This window comes from Mauremys mutica, chromosome 17 (genome assembly GCF_020497125.1).
Source record: "Mauremys mutica isolate MM-2020 ecotype Southern chromosome 17, ASM2049712v1, whole genome shotgun sequence".
Classification (NCBI taxonomy): domain Eukaryota; kingdom Metazoa; phylum Chordata; order Testudines; family Geoemydidae; genus Mauremys; species Mauremys mutica.
In genome coordinates this window covers 28,372,444-28,386,474 of record NC_059088.1, presented here as the reverse complement: position 1 = coordinate 28,386,474, position 14,031 = coordinate 28,372,444, and the positions used below count along the sequence as shown (strand labels likewise).

General features: G+C 58.5%; 1 protein-coding gene across 1 annotated transcript in view; it reads right to left on the bottom strand.

Annotated features, from left to right (window-relative positions):
* INTS3 (integrator complex subunit 3) overlaps positions 1 to 14,031 on the bottom strand; it is a 65,191-nt gene that overhangs the window by 28,671 nt on the left and 22,489 nt on the right. Inside the window, exons 6-12 of the mRNA XM_044992025.1 lie at positions 13,027 to 13,093; positions 8,350 to 8,494; positions 7,253 to 7,382; positions 4,095 to 4,192; positions 2,215 to 2,406; positions 1,837 to 1,924; positions 776 to 855 (exon numbers count right to left, since the gene is read on the bottom strand). Coding sequence (XP_044847960.1) covers positions 776 to 855; positions 1,837 to 1,924; positions 2,215 to 2,406; positions 4,095 to 4,192; positions 7,253 to 7,382; positions 8,350 to 8,494; positions 13,027 to 13,093 — 800 coding nt within the window. The remainder of the gene's footprint in view (positions 1 to 775; positions 856 to 1,836; positions 1,925 to 2,214; positions 2,407 to 4,094; positions 4,193 to 7,252; positions 7,383 to 8,349; positions 8,495 to 13,026; positions 13,094 to 14,031) is intronic.

Sequence of the window (14,031 nt, the reverse complement as noted above, 5' to 3'; positions counted from 1 at the left end):
AGCAGCCTCTCCAGCTGGATGACAGCTCCTGTAATTGCTGCCGGCCTCTGCTCTGGGGCTAAATGCAAACCCGGTGACCTGCGCGAAGATGCACTAGTGCCACTGAGCCTCACCAGGCAGTGATTGGCGGTGCCAAGGCGCTGCCGGCCTCGGCAGCTGGGCAGAGCACAGTGAGTGATGGACCACAACTCAGATCTCTCAGAGGGAGCCCCTGGGAACCTTTGCCAGGCTGGGGGGCATCGGGGAATCCCCTTTGCCCCAGTGACCAGACAGAATGGCATTTCCAAGGGCGTCTGGACTGTGCCCTCCACCCCTCTGCAGCCTTCCCCTGCCGCTCTCCTTGCTGCCCCTTCACTCCTCTCCAGCTATTCCCGTGCTAAGATCAGCCTCCCACCCCGCCCCCTTCCCCAGTGCCTCCCCTGAACGCCATCCTCAGGGGGCCCTCCTGGGTCCGAGTCGGCGCCCCGCTTGGGGGCCTGAGTTTGCTTTAAGCTCTTGGGGGCAGGGACCTTCCCGATAGCCCCCCACTGAGCTGGGCTGGGGCAGAGGCGGGTGACGGCTCAGCCACACACCACCTGCTCGGCTGGTTTCCCCACCCAATGACCTCGCTGCCAATGCAGTGAGGCTCCTCTCTGCCCCGTCAGTGGCTAGGAAAGGTCCCAGGGCGGGCAGGGGGTGGAACTGAGCCTGTCAGAAGAGCTGCTTTCAGAGTGGCCCCTTGCGAGCCCAGTCCCACTGTACCAGCCGGGCAGCGCAGGGAGCCGGGGGAGCTTACCCGGCACATGAAGTCCAGCAGCGTGGCTGTGATGGCAGGGTGGGGCTTCATGGAGTGATTCATCACCAGAATGGCCGGCTCTGGAAGGCAGAGAGCAGGAAACCCGGTCACCCCACACTGTGCCCCAGCTGAGAATGGGAGATGCCGGCAGACGGGACTCAGCGAAACCTCCCCTCCACCCACCCAGAGTGAGGGCAAGACGCCCCCTTTGGCTCCTACACACCCCAACCCCATTTGCACTCCCCACCTCTCTAGAGTGTGCGCCTCGGGTTCAAGCAGGCCCTGAACCAGACCCAGGTCAGAGCAGTGCCATCTGCTGTCACCCCTGCAGCCCCCACCCTGGGGCTCGAGTGCAAGGCTGTGTGATCAGACCGCCTGCCTGCCTGCCTCCCCCGCGCTTTGGCCCGCACAGGCAGGGGCGTTCTGTGGCCAGCCACAGAGCCCAGGGGAGACGTCTGCTGCTGCAGGCATGGAAACCACAGCTCAAAGCAGCTCTCGTGCCAGCTTGCAAAGCCCTGCCGGAGTTCAGACAGGGCTGGGGAGGGGGAGCGGGGCTGGCTAGAGACACGTTATCAGGCTCTAGCTAGCTAACAGACCCCGTTATCACTGCCTGCTTTGGAACTCCTTCCCTGCCCGCTGTCCAAGCGCAGAGCTCCTGCCTTTGGCTCCAGGGGCTGGACTCCGGAGAGGACTGGGCCGCACACTACCGGGGGGAGAGAGACCATCCAGCGCTCACCAGCCTTCCCACTGCTCTGCGCAGAGCAGAGGCCTGTGTCGAGGGGGCTCCTCCCCACAGACACTGGGCATGTGGGATGGGACCCGCCTGTCCCTCTAGGAACTGGACCAAGAAGGAACGAACTCACTTCACGCAGGGTCACAGAACTGCTGGGGACAGCGAGAGGCAGAAGACTCCCTCTCCAAGGCCACCCCCTTGAGCCGGCCAGAGGCTGTGTGGAGCCAGGCAGCTCCGGAGATGTCAGTATTGGCTTGGAAAGCGTTGGGGGGATGCAGGGAAAGGGGGCTGGCCCGTCTCCCCCGGGGAGGCAGCGAGCACACGGTACCTATGTTCATGATGTTGTCCTTCTCGGGGCTGAAGAAGAGCCAGTCGTAGAACAGGGCAAGCTTGGCATTAGAAGCAGCAACGTTGGACTAGGGGAAGAGAGGTCACGTGATCAGGACGGCAGCAGCGTCCCCCCAGATCTCCCGCTGCCCCGGTTCTGCCAGGCCCCGCCCCTGCCTTGTTTTACAAGAAGGAAGGGTGGCTGGAGCCCGAAGCTGGGACACTGAGATCCAGCTTCCTTTTGGAAAATCCAACCCACGTCTCTGTCACACACGCTCCCCCAGCGACTTTGCCCAGACAGAGACGAGCACCCTGGGCTCTCTGACCGGCACTGGGCACGTTACCCCCTCCGCCCTGGTGCCCCGCCCCACACACTTACCGTGCAGGTGGTGAGCAGCCAGCCAATGATGGCCCAGCGAGGGAGGATGTCGGAGCTCAGCACCTCGTTGGACGGATGGACCACCCCACAGATGTAGCGGATGAGGTCGCAGCGCAGGGACTGGCTGTCTGGGGTGGACAGGTACTGCCGCTGGAACCAGTCCTGGTACCGCTTCTGCTGGCCAAACCGCACCTGGAGGGGGAGGAGAAACACACAGGTAGTGGCGGGGACACTGAGTCTGGTTCAGAGACAAGAGTCTCTGGGAGGACAGGCCTGGGACACGGAGCCTTCATTTCGGAGCTGCCTCGGTTCCAATCCAGCGGAGGCTGCAAGTGGCCAACAGTAGCCACAGTGACTCTCCAGCGCATCCCCGGGCAGCATCAGCAGAGGCCAAGGAGTGAAAGGGCCCCAGAGAACAAACTCCTGCCACCATCTCCCCTGCACCGAGCGCAGGCTTCACTAGCTGGATGGACAGAACCGAGCTTCCTGCCAGAGACACGCCCTGCGCCCCAACCCTCCACGATGCTCCCTCCGGGAGCCAGGGGCAGCTCGCAGCCCTTCCAGGCTCGTTTCCTGCCCCTGGCAAGCTGCCGCAGCACGAGGAAGAGACAAGCAAACCCTGCCTGGTGTTTCCCACCGAGAAAGGCTGACCCTGGCGTCACTGTGGGATTCCCGTCCCCTCTGGGAAGGGGCTGCAGCTTGGCAGAGCTCAGCTCACCCACCACGCAGCAGCCATACAGAAAAAGCAACCCCCCAGACACCAGCCAGCCCGCAGCAAAGCTCCCCCGCGAAGCCAACGTAATGCCTTTTAAGGACTGTCTCAGGCACGCTTCGCTCAGCTCCGGCCGACCACCTTTCCTTCCCTCCACCGGCGTACGGTGGCCAGAGGGGGGTTAAAAACATGAGCGTTCGCCAGACTCCTGACTCCAGCTCCACGTCCCGCCCCCTTGCAGAGATCTGCTGCCCAGGGCCGCTACCCCAGCCACGGGAAACCAGCAGCAGCTATACAACTGCAGCAGCAGAGGTGTGAAGTCTCCTCCCCCCCGCCCCCCAGCATCACACAGTGACACCGTGGGGCTAGGCGGCCCATTCAAAGGCCACTAATCCAGACAGCCTAAGTAAACACTCGGCGGGAAGCCTTTCTACATCCGGGGCCAAATTCTATTCTTGGCGACACTAGTGTAAACCCAGAGCAACTCCAATGAAGTCATATGGAGTGACTCCAGATTTACAGGGCTGTCAATGAGCAAATCAGCTGGTCCACCCGCTCTCCTCCTGCCACACCCCTCTCTCCGGGGACGCTGGAGCTGGCTGAAGACCCAGCTTTCCTGGAAAACAAAGTGAAAGGCTGAGCAGGCCCAGCCAAGGGGGCGCCACGTCCCCCATTCTGCTGATCCCAGTGGGTCCATGGCGACCAGCAGCTGTCGCTCAGTCACTGGGTCAAACCCAGATCAGGCCGCTGACAGTCACTCTCTTGTTCTCAGGCCCGTTCAACCACCGCCCTGGCCCCCTTGTAGAGAGGTGACTACCTGGGTCCCAGCCCGAGGGTGGTCTCTTCAGCCCAGGGCTCAGCCTGGAGGGACCCTGCTCGTACAGGGCTGGCTCTGGGGATTACCAGGGGCCTCTGCTTTCCAGAGCTGTCAATCTGGCACCTTCCCTAGAGCTAAGGTCACACTTACTTGCCTGCAACTTCAACTGCACAGAAACTGGCCTTCACCCAGCCGGCTGCACCAGGAGCAGCGGGGGAAGGAGGATGGATGAGACAGGGTAGAAGCTCTCCAAGGGCCCCCACCCTCTAGAGCTCATGCACCCCCAGTCCCATTGTGACCTGGTTCCCCTCTCCCCTGGCTGGGATCCCTCTGGAAGAGCAAAGCTGTTACCCGGGATGTCATGAAGAGCAGCTTGGTCTCCATGTCAGGGGTGAGTCGACAGGCCAGGAACTTGCGAGAGGTCCTCAGCTGAAGGAGCTGCAGGACACCTAGAAAGAGGAAAAGCCAAGAGGTCTGTACCTGCGCACCCCCAGCCAGAATCACCCTGGCACCTGGGGAGAGCCGACCCCACTGTCCACACCGGCTCCGAAAACTCCTGTTAGACCAGGGCTTTGGGTATCGGGAAGGGGTGGAGATTTCGCTGAGGCTCCTGCACTAACCACTAGACCATGCTCCCTCCCAGAGCTGGGAATGGAACTCAGGAGTCCTGTTCCCAGAGCAGATTCCCCATCCCTGCTAGATCACCCCTGGGAGAAAGCACGAGGACAGTTCGGGTTTTAACTGGGGTAAGTAGGTTCCCTGTCACAAGGACAAATGTAAGCCTCCAGACGTACCCCCACCTCACCCTGTGCTCACAAGGGCACTGCCTTGGCTCAGACCACAGCGCTGATGCACCCCCCGAGCTCCCCAGCCCCGCCCTGGCGGGGACCCGAGGCATTCTGCAGCAGCTGCGTGCTTTGGACTGCGAGTGGAACTTGTGCTCATAGGTCAGTGAGACGCTGACAGCCTCCCCACTGCAGGCCTTGGGTCAGCCACAGCACACGCACGGCACCAATTCCACTGCCGAGCTGTCTCTGGGGCCCCTTCACTCTGACCCTCTCCACCAAGGCTGCCAGCAAGAGACCAGTGAGTGTCAGCTGTGACGCAGCCACCTGTCTGCCATGTGAGCCGCTAGCTTGTCTCAGCTGCCCACGAGCCAGCAGGCCGACGGCAGCCCTCTACTCCATTGCCAATCCCAGGCACCAGCATTCGTTTGGGCCCCCACGGCACGGCTGTCCAATAGCACTGGGGATGGGGGTCCCAGTCCTCAGGGCTAGACGGGAGAGGAACCCCCGGAAGGCGAGGGGAAGCTCCACTGAAAGACGAAGGGGGGGGAAGAGAGGTATAGATGAACTAGGTCCCAGAGGCCAGAGCCAGGTGAGGTGTGAGAAAGGGAAGACGTGATACCGGCAGAGGAGGCCTGTCGCTCCTTGGCAGGACTTGACTGATTTACAGATCTGCGCGCTCTGACGCAGGTGCAAGGGGTGCACTTTGCTCTGTTGGCACCGAAACCATTTCAACCCAAAACCCCGTCCTCACCTCCGAAGGGCGGGTGGAGAGGAGGAGAAAGGTTTTGCCTGCTTACAAGCAGAGAGCCTGAATGCTGGCTCCCGGGAGCTCTGCATGGAGTGAGCTGCACGTCAGGGAAAGGCAACCTCAAAAAAGCCTTGCTTAAAAAAATGCTCCCAGCACCCACCAGGCGCTCGGGAGGGAACAATCACAGCTCCCTGAGGCCCCAGCTCTCCTGCAGGGCAAGGCCTCCCTTCTCTGGCAGCCCCAGCACTTCGCAGCAGGCTCCCTGGGCACACGGGATCGAGTCAGTATCAAATCCGAACGCAGACGTAAAGAGCCAGCTGCCAGAGGTAACTGCGGTCCTGCAGCAGCGCACGAGGGCAGAGAACAGCAGCAGAACAAAACCAAAGGCAAAGTGCAGTAGGAAGATTCGGGGGGGGACACGGGACCGTACGGCCCTACGGCACGAGGTGCCAGCTGTGTGGATGCTGGGGAGAGGAGACAAACGGGGACAGCTGCTGACCGATTTCCCCGGGTGAGGGGGAAGCTGCTGGGAAGCTGGAGTAGCGCCTGTGATGTGCCCAGGCTCCCCAGGGACGAACAGCCTCACCGTTCAGTGGGGGAACTAGTTGGGGGTCGGGGTAAATTCTCAGTGAGTTTAGAGTGGAAGGAAGAGGCAGGGCTGAGCACCTCTCCCTACCCTGAGGATGGGCAGGGCTGCGCACACCAAAGCCTCCAGCACCGCGGCCCAGCCCCGACACCCAGGGACCCTCCTTCAGGGATGAGGAGAGCTCAGTTACGGGGCCTCTCCGTCGAAGCTGCCAATCATGGGGGCGGGCCTGGCAAAGGGGAAGGAGCCTGGGATCAGGAGGCTTATTGAGGTTTTGATTAGAAGATACATGTTGCGAGCTTGCCTGAGTGGAGCCAGAGTTCTTTAAAGTGCTATTAACACGGCCCCCCGGGAAAGGCACTGGGACAGCGGACTTTCAAGTCCTCCTTCGGAAAGCTCATTAGAACTGCTGCCGAACAGCTACCGAGGAGCAGGCAATAATTTATACTGAGACAGAGAGAGATCTAAAACAAAACAAGCCTATTGTAATCCGGCCTGTGCGGGGAGCTCTGTAACGGAGTGTTCCTGCCCGTCAGGTGTGCCAGCGCACTGGGCAAAGAGAATCGCAGCAGCAGCTGCTGCCCTCGCTCGCTATTTCAAAGGTTCCCCAGCACTCTTTCCTGGGGAGTTTGCAGAACTCAGACGCTTTCTATCACTGGGATCCACCTGCAGCTTTCTTTTCAGCTCAGACAATTAAAAATATTAATTACAATGAAGGAAGCTTTAAGCCCAGAACATGTAATCAAATGGCACCATGTTTTCCTGGGGTCTGGCTGCCTTCTCCCTACTTGTAATGAAAGCTGGCTGAATTATTGATCGTGCCATCTGGAGGGCTCAGAGCCCAGATGTGCACCAGGCCCTGGCAGTATGTAAGGAAACAGGGAAGCCACTTGGGGGACAGCCTGTGGCAGGAGACCCAGCCCAGCTCCTTAGCTCCCCACGGCCAAGGGGGCAGCAGGCAGGGCACATCTCACTGTGTTGAGTGGCTCTGGAGGGGAATCTGGCTCTGCCAGAGCGGGACTCACGAACGGCCTTTTAGAGGTGTGTGCGCAGGGGATCCCGGGATATCGGAGCTGAGCAGCAGCCAGCCGCTCGAACTCTGCTGAGGATTTATATCTGACCCCAGGTGAGTCACGGAGCCCCGAGGACGAGGGCTCTGCTGGAGCGGAAGGAGCCCTTGGGGGACACTGGGACGTCCAGCTACTGCCCTGGATTCTGCCCACAGTCCAGCAGCGCAGTCCTCACTCACACCCGCCTGTCCCTTGGCTGTGGATGGACAGGTGTGTGCGCACGGGCGCTGGGACACCACGTGTGGCTGACCTGCGGCCAGAGAGCCCCGGCAGCGGCTCCACGGGTAACCTCCCCTCCGCCCCGGTGCCCCACCTACCTGTGAACTGGGCGCTCAGCGCCTGTGGATTGTGGATAATGTCTTTCCAAAGCTGCTCAAACTCTGGTATCCTAGCAACGTTCTGCAAGAGTCTCACCAGGTCCCGGCCAATCATGAAGCAGTCCATGAACTTGGGGAAGGGAGAGGAGAGATCATGTATTGTTTACCTGAGGAGGGGGCTGTGGGCAGGGGCAGGGGAGGGACCGGGAACATTCAGTTCTTGAACCTGAGAGCAGGCCTGGATGATTCACTCTTTGCACATTTCCTCTCCTGCCCTGGCAGGCTGCTCCCTTTTGAAGACAGCAGGTTCTAAGGGGCTGGGTGACAGGAGGGAAGGTCAATGGCTATTTTAAAATGTTCTCTTGTGTAAAACAAACAAGGGGGCCGTAAATCTAGCGCTTTATCTCCACAACTGGGGACAGGCTCTGAAGCTCAGCGCTTGATGCTTGAGCCGACATGCCTAGCTCAGGAGAAGGCTGGGGGGAGACAGATGTGGGGTACGGGGGCTGACCCCCACCAGCTGCGGAGAGCCATTCGGGCCAGCAGGACTGATAACCCTGAAGGGAAGCATGGCCCCAGAGCCCTCCAGCCTCCTCTGCCAAGCTGGAGGTTCTGTGGTTTCTAGAGCATGGGTGAGATTGGCTGCCACGCTCCACTCAGCCGGCTGCACCCCTGAGATGCTGGCATTTTGGGGGGCTGCAGCTGGCCAAGCAGAAGGCATCGGTGCCTGTGATGGGCTTGAGGGAAATGGGCCTGGACACGGGACAGAGGCCCCACAGGCACTAGCCCCATCAAACCAGCTGTTCTCAGTGCCAGGGGGAAGAGAGCTGGGCTGAGAACACGCCAACCAATGGGCAAGCTTCCAGCCAGGCATGCAGGGGGCAGAGCCCACCGCTTCCGATGTCACAGCCGCTGCGTGTGCCCCAGACTGCATGGGGCAAGCTGAAAAGAGACCCAGACTGGCAGGGCTCAGGCTCCCGGCGGAGGAAGGAACACGACCAGATGTCTGCTGGGACAACCAGGTCTCCCCCTGCCCCCACGACTGCCCCCAGACACTCCCGCGGAGGGGGAACGCTCCCGCTGCCAGCACCCCTCACCCGTTCCCGGAGCAGGGAGATGCAGAAGTCCACCTCCTTCTGGCGCAGGGCCTGGAGCTGCGAGGTGCCGTGATGGTCCACGATGAGCCGCAGGTAGGTGTATACAGCCATGGCAATCAGGATATTGCTCTTCAGCACCCACTCTCTGGAAGCAAGCGAGGGACAGCACCTTGAGCCAGCCCCACCCTCCTCTCCAGCCGAGACCGGCTAAGTGCTTTACTAGCATTAATCCCCAGCCCGGGGGTGGGGAAACCGAGGCATGGGAGGAAGCAACTTCTCCAAGGTCACAACTCAGCAGGTCCTGACCCCCAGCCCTGCTCTAAACACTGGATCACACGCTTTCCCGGAAGGGGTCAGGAGCGGACTACACAGCTTACCCGGACTATGGCGAGAGCCAGTCACCTCTCCCCTGCAGCCTGTTATCTGTCAAGGCCCCAGGCCCATCAAATCCAGCCTCTTGCATCTCCCAGCCCGGCTCACCCCACAGGGATACAGGCTTTTTCACCCAGTGCTAGTGTGCAGGGTCCCCCACTTGGGGACTGAGTTACAGCCGGCCTTGTAAAAGCCGCAGGGTCTCTCCCCCTGCAGAAGAGCCGATGGCACAGCCCTATGCTCTGGTAGCCACAAGCCAGCGTGAGAACATCCTCCTCCCCCCGGCCCCAGCTTTGTGTCTCCCATCATGCTGCCCACTTGGGCTGTGCCCTCAGCTCCGCCACCTTCCAGCCCTGACGGCGACCCCTCCCCTCTCTGCCAAGAGCCTGCTCCCAAGCTGGTGCCTGGCTTCTCCTACCTGCACTGTCAGCAGTCTGGGGCCGGGCGGGTTTCCCTGCGTGTACAGTGCTGCATACATTTACAGGGCCATGCAGCCTCGGCCGGCTGTGGCACCCTGCAGGGTAACTGTGTATGCCGGTGACAAGGGCCAGAGAGAAACTTTCAGCCCCCAGCAGCTCTCTCACAGCACCAATAGCCAGGACACAGGGTAGATAGAACTAGGGAGATGTCCGATGCCTGGCATTAGACCGCACGAGATGAGCTTTCATTCTTCCTAGCTCAGCCTGTCAGAGCAGATGAATCCAGCAAACATTGGGAGCATCCGGACCAGACAGTCACACGCCACTGAGGTTAAAGCATCAGCTTTCGAACAGCAGCTCCTCGTTTGATCAGGCTGCAGTTCTGTGCCGCCTCCCTCACTCGCATACTGCGTGCATCATACGGTGCGCAATGTGGCGCTGCAGAAAGATGCTGATCCCCATGCCTATGGGACGAGCGGCCGCACCGGAGCAGGCTGGGTGCGTACCCGTATTTTCAGTGAGCAGGGTAAGAATGGCTCTGGCAGCCTTCAGTGGCACGCCAGCTATCAAGCCAGGTGCTCCCCTCGCCCGGCCGAGCAGGAACGCCAGGAGAAGGAAAGGAAAAGGCAGAGGTTAGGAGCACCGGGGGGGTGGGGGAAGGACTCAGAATAAGTGGATGGACTGAGACCAGCGTAACAGGCTGCCACCAGGTAGATGCACGAGGTTATCGACTTGGCTTCTCAGCAGAGGGGCTGGGAGGAGCATCAGATGAGACACATTTGGGCAACACACTGGAGTCAGCGCTGCAGGGATCAACCCTGCCACAGAGAAGGGGAGGGGCTGAGAGACTAAACAGACCTTTCCCTCCAGTGCTAAGTCCTAAGCACCTGCCCCACTCAACGCCCAGGTCTCTAACTCAGGCAACTGCCTCCAGCATCCGACAAGGATGGGCCCTCGCACGCTGCACAGACAGTGACACTCCTGGCCTGTTACAGGACCAAAGCTGGCTTCTCCCAGATGTATTAGAATCATAGACTATCAGCGTTGGAAGGAACCTCAGGAGGTATCTAGTCCAAAGCAGGACCAATCCCCAACTGGCCCCCTCAAGGATTGAACTCACACCCCTGGGTTTAGCAGGCCAATGCTCTAACCACTGAGCCATCCCTCCCCCACAAGCTATCCCCATCTAGCTAGTTACTTTGGCCACCCTCCCCGTGTAGTGCCCCGGACCCGAACAGGCTCCAGAGGACAGATCCACAGGAGTTCCGGGACTGAGACCTTTGTCTCCTCACACGCTCTCGCCGGCTTCCAGGGCCACAAAGAACCACCTTTCGGTAATTCTGTACTGCTGCCATTTACCTGGGGTGAACTATTCCCTCCGTCCCTCCAGCTGAACACAATGACAAATGCTGCCGGCCAGTAAATGACCCAGCCTTGCTATTTGCAACCATGAACTGGGAATGGGCCAGAATAGCTCAGTGCCTTTAGTGTGATTGATAATCACCCCATGGCTCGGCTCGGCGAGCTGTAAATCAGAGCCCTGCACAAGGGTCACTGCGTATGCTGCAGCTGTAACTCCAGGAGATAATGGCTCAATGGCAAATGAGTCAGCTGCCCTAAATCGCCCAGGAGGGGTGGGGGGACGCGGCGTGTTTGCTTTCCCAGGCACTCTAGCCTGCCCCTAACCCCTGCGCTAGCACGCAGCTTAACCAGGCACTGGAGCTGTCTGGACTGGCAACAAGAAGCAGGGGTTGAGGTTGCATCTGGGCAGTGCTTGAAATCCTTAAGGAAGGAAGCCTGGTAGGCTGTCAGATCAGCTTCCTCCCCTCGCCAACCAAGGTGCCTACAAACCTAAAACCATTGCCAGAAGGGGTCAAGAGGCTGCCTGCAGCCCCAGGATTAATGGATCTTGCAGGCAGAGCAAATGAGCTTTTTCGAAAACATTTAGAGGCAGTGTCATGTTCGCTTGGCCATTAGCAGCCAGTGGCTGAATTATCCAGTCTGGCAGAGGTGGCGCGCTCGCCTCCTCTCCAAGCCAGCCAGAGCTCAGGGAGTGGCTCCGCTGTTGCTGTATTTAATTAAACCAAGCAGTCGACATTCGGAAGGCAGAATCAGATTTTCTCATGTGCTGTTTAATTAAAGTCCTGGCTTCCCCCTAATCAAAGGATATAAATCCCAGCAAAGAGCTGCAGGTTCTCCCTGCAGGCTCACTCCCAGGGCTCAGCTCTGCTTGTGCTCAGGCTCAGGCATTCTCTGATCTGCTACAGCACGTGCTGCGGAAAATCGAGCAATGCCTCCAAAAAGGGCTTAGCCTGTCCCCTCACATCGTTTCCCCGACAAGCTCCTATCCTCAGGGGAAATCTCCTGTGATTTAATGCGCTGGGCTGGCTTCTGCAGATCCCAGGCCAAATGTAGCTTTGAATCACATGAGAGAGAAGTTGCTTTTCCCCCTGAAAACATTTTCTAGTCATTTGTTCGCAAGCAAAACCATAACATAATTTGGCAAGATCTGCAGGCTGCTTCAGAGGAGCCCCTGGAGCCGAGCAGCACTGGTGCCTGGACAGGAACTGGCAGGGCCATGCTGGGGCTCCAGGCCAGAACAGCGGAGATTGGGGGCAGGAGCAGGACTGAGGTGCATCAGCTGAGCTGGCGGAGGGAAGCCCTAGCAGCGCTGACCGCTAATGGTTACATAAACTCATGGCCTAAGAACTCCCAATTGTCTTCTAGGCCATAGCAACAAGTCCCGGCCTCGGCCCCCTCTAGCAGGGCAGGTTCACAGCAGATGCACTAGGTGGCACTGCACGGCAGCGCGTAGGGAAAGGCCCCTCGCACGGTGGTACACGGGAGCTGCGCCGTGATTGCTAAGCGCAACAATCGGTGATTTTAGGAGAATTGCTGTTATTATAAACAGCGAGTTGTGAAAATCAATCGTCTAAAAGTAATGATGCCGCCCAGCTGAGAGCTAAGCTACCAAGTCTGTTTATCATCAGCTAGCCCCGGCTTTACCAACAAAGGACAATGCAGAACCCATTGCCCGGTCACAGCAAATCATTGAAGGCTGTTGTTTAAGCACAGGAAGCTGACAAAGATCAGCTCTTGGGCAATGAATTCCAAACCACTCCTCTAAGAGGAACACCCTCCATCGGGACTCTGGAAAGTCAGGAGAAAAACATTTCTAGGAAACTGCCCCAGAGTCCTGGATGTTCTGTCCATGGCACAAGGTGACCAAGTCCCATTGTTTCAGGGGGAAGCTGGTCACATACATGGCAGTACATTGCACAACTAGCTAGGAGCATTATGGGATATCAGCTTCCTGTGACCCACCAGGCGCAGGACACCAGGCTAGAAGAACCAATGGTCTGACCCCGCCTGGCTTCGTCAGCTGCATTACAAAATCCCCAAGAGGTTACAGCAAGTTGTGCCAAGCGGGACACCCGAGAGGCAGCCAACAACGGGTGCACGCTGCCGGCCCCAGGGCTTGGGATTTCATGCCGCAGCTGAAGATGTGCTTACGGGGCACGTTGCAGCTGCAGAGTGGATTTCATGACAGGAGAACGAGGTCCATGCCCTACCGTGGACTTGAGGTGAAGCCACGTTCTGTTTTGGCCAGATCTGGTCCCGAGGGGCAGGGCCAGTTACTTGCAACCCCAGTGCATCGCCCAACTGACTGTCCACAAGTCAACCTATGTGAAAAGCTGCCAATATGTCCACACCTACCCCAAACACACAAACCCCTCCCACACCCCTTGCCATGCCCAAGCAGGGAGGTCTCCATTAGCCCCACGGATGGCCAAAGAGCCAGTTCTCCCCATCACCGGCCAGCCCGTTGCTCCCGCCAATCAGGAGACGTCTCCCAGCAACAGCGCTGCCGCCCACCGCACCATACCTTTGCTCAGTCAGTATCTCAAGGACGTTCTCTGCCAGCCAGATATTCTTCGCCGTCACATCCCCACCTGCAACCAAGAGCACAACATGGGAGCAAACAGCTACTTACGTTAATTGATGTAATCATCTGTGGTGTCAGCTGTATCCCAACCAGCCACCGTCTCAGCCCCAGCCCCCGCGAAGCAGAGTGCTATAATTACACCATTTTCCTCCCCAGCTCAGTATAAGCCTCACGTCTGGCCCATCCTGCCTGCCACAGAGGTACCTGGCTGCTTCCAAGCATGTGTTCAGCATGGTCCCGGAAACAAGTCCGGTGATTGCCATCATTTTCTGTTGTACACAAAAAAATGGAGGGGGTCTTTGTTCCTAGAGTGGAACTGTCAGTTTCTGGAACACAGAGTCAATATTGACCTCTCTGTCAAACAGAGCGAGAGTCAGAAAGGAAAGAGATTTGGTGTTTAGGGGAGAGGTGGAGTATGCCTGGGACGGGAAAGCAATCCGCCTGGTAGGAAAACGGGGAACACTGCTCTACGCACTTAGGTATAAATGGAGTATTGTGAGAACAGCAGGCGACTAGGACTCCTGGGTTCTATTCCCAGCTCTGCCACTGAGTCACAACATGAGCTTGGGCAAGTCACTTCTATCTGGGTCAGACAATCTGCAAAGCGCTCTGAGATCTTCAGCTACAGGCCTGGGAGTGCAAAGTCTTATCTTGGATTCATAGATTCCAAGGCCAGAAGGGATCATTGTGATCATCTAGTCTGACCTGGATAACACAGGCCACAGAGCTTCCCACAATAATACCTAGAGCAGAACTTCTAGAAAAACATCCAGTCTTGATTTAAAATGGCCAGCGATGGAGAATCCACCACGCCCCTTGGTAAGTTGCCCCAATGGTTAATTACCCTCCCTGTGGAATCTCTGTGCTTTATTTCCAGTCTGCATTTGTGTAGCTTCAGTTACGAGCCATTAGATCGTGTTATGTCTTTCCTTACTAGACTGAAGA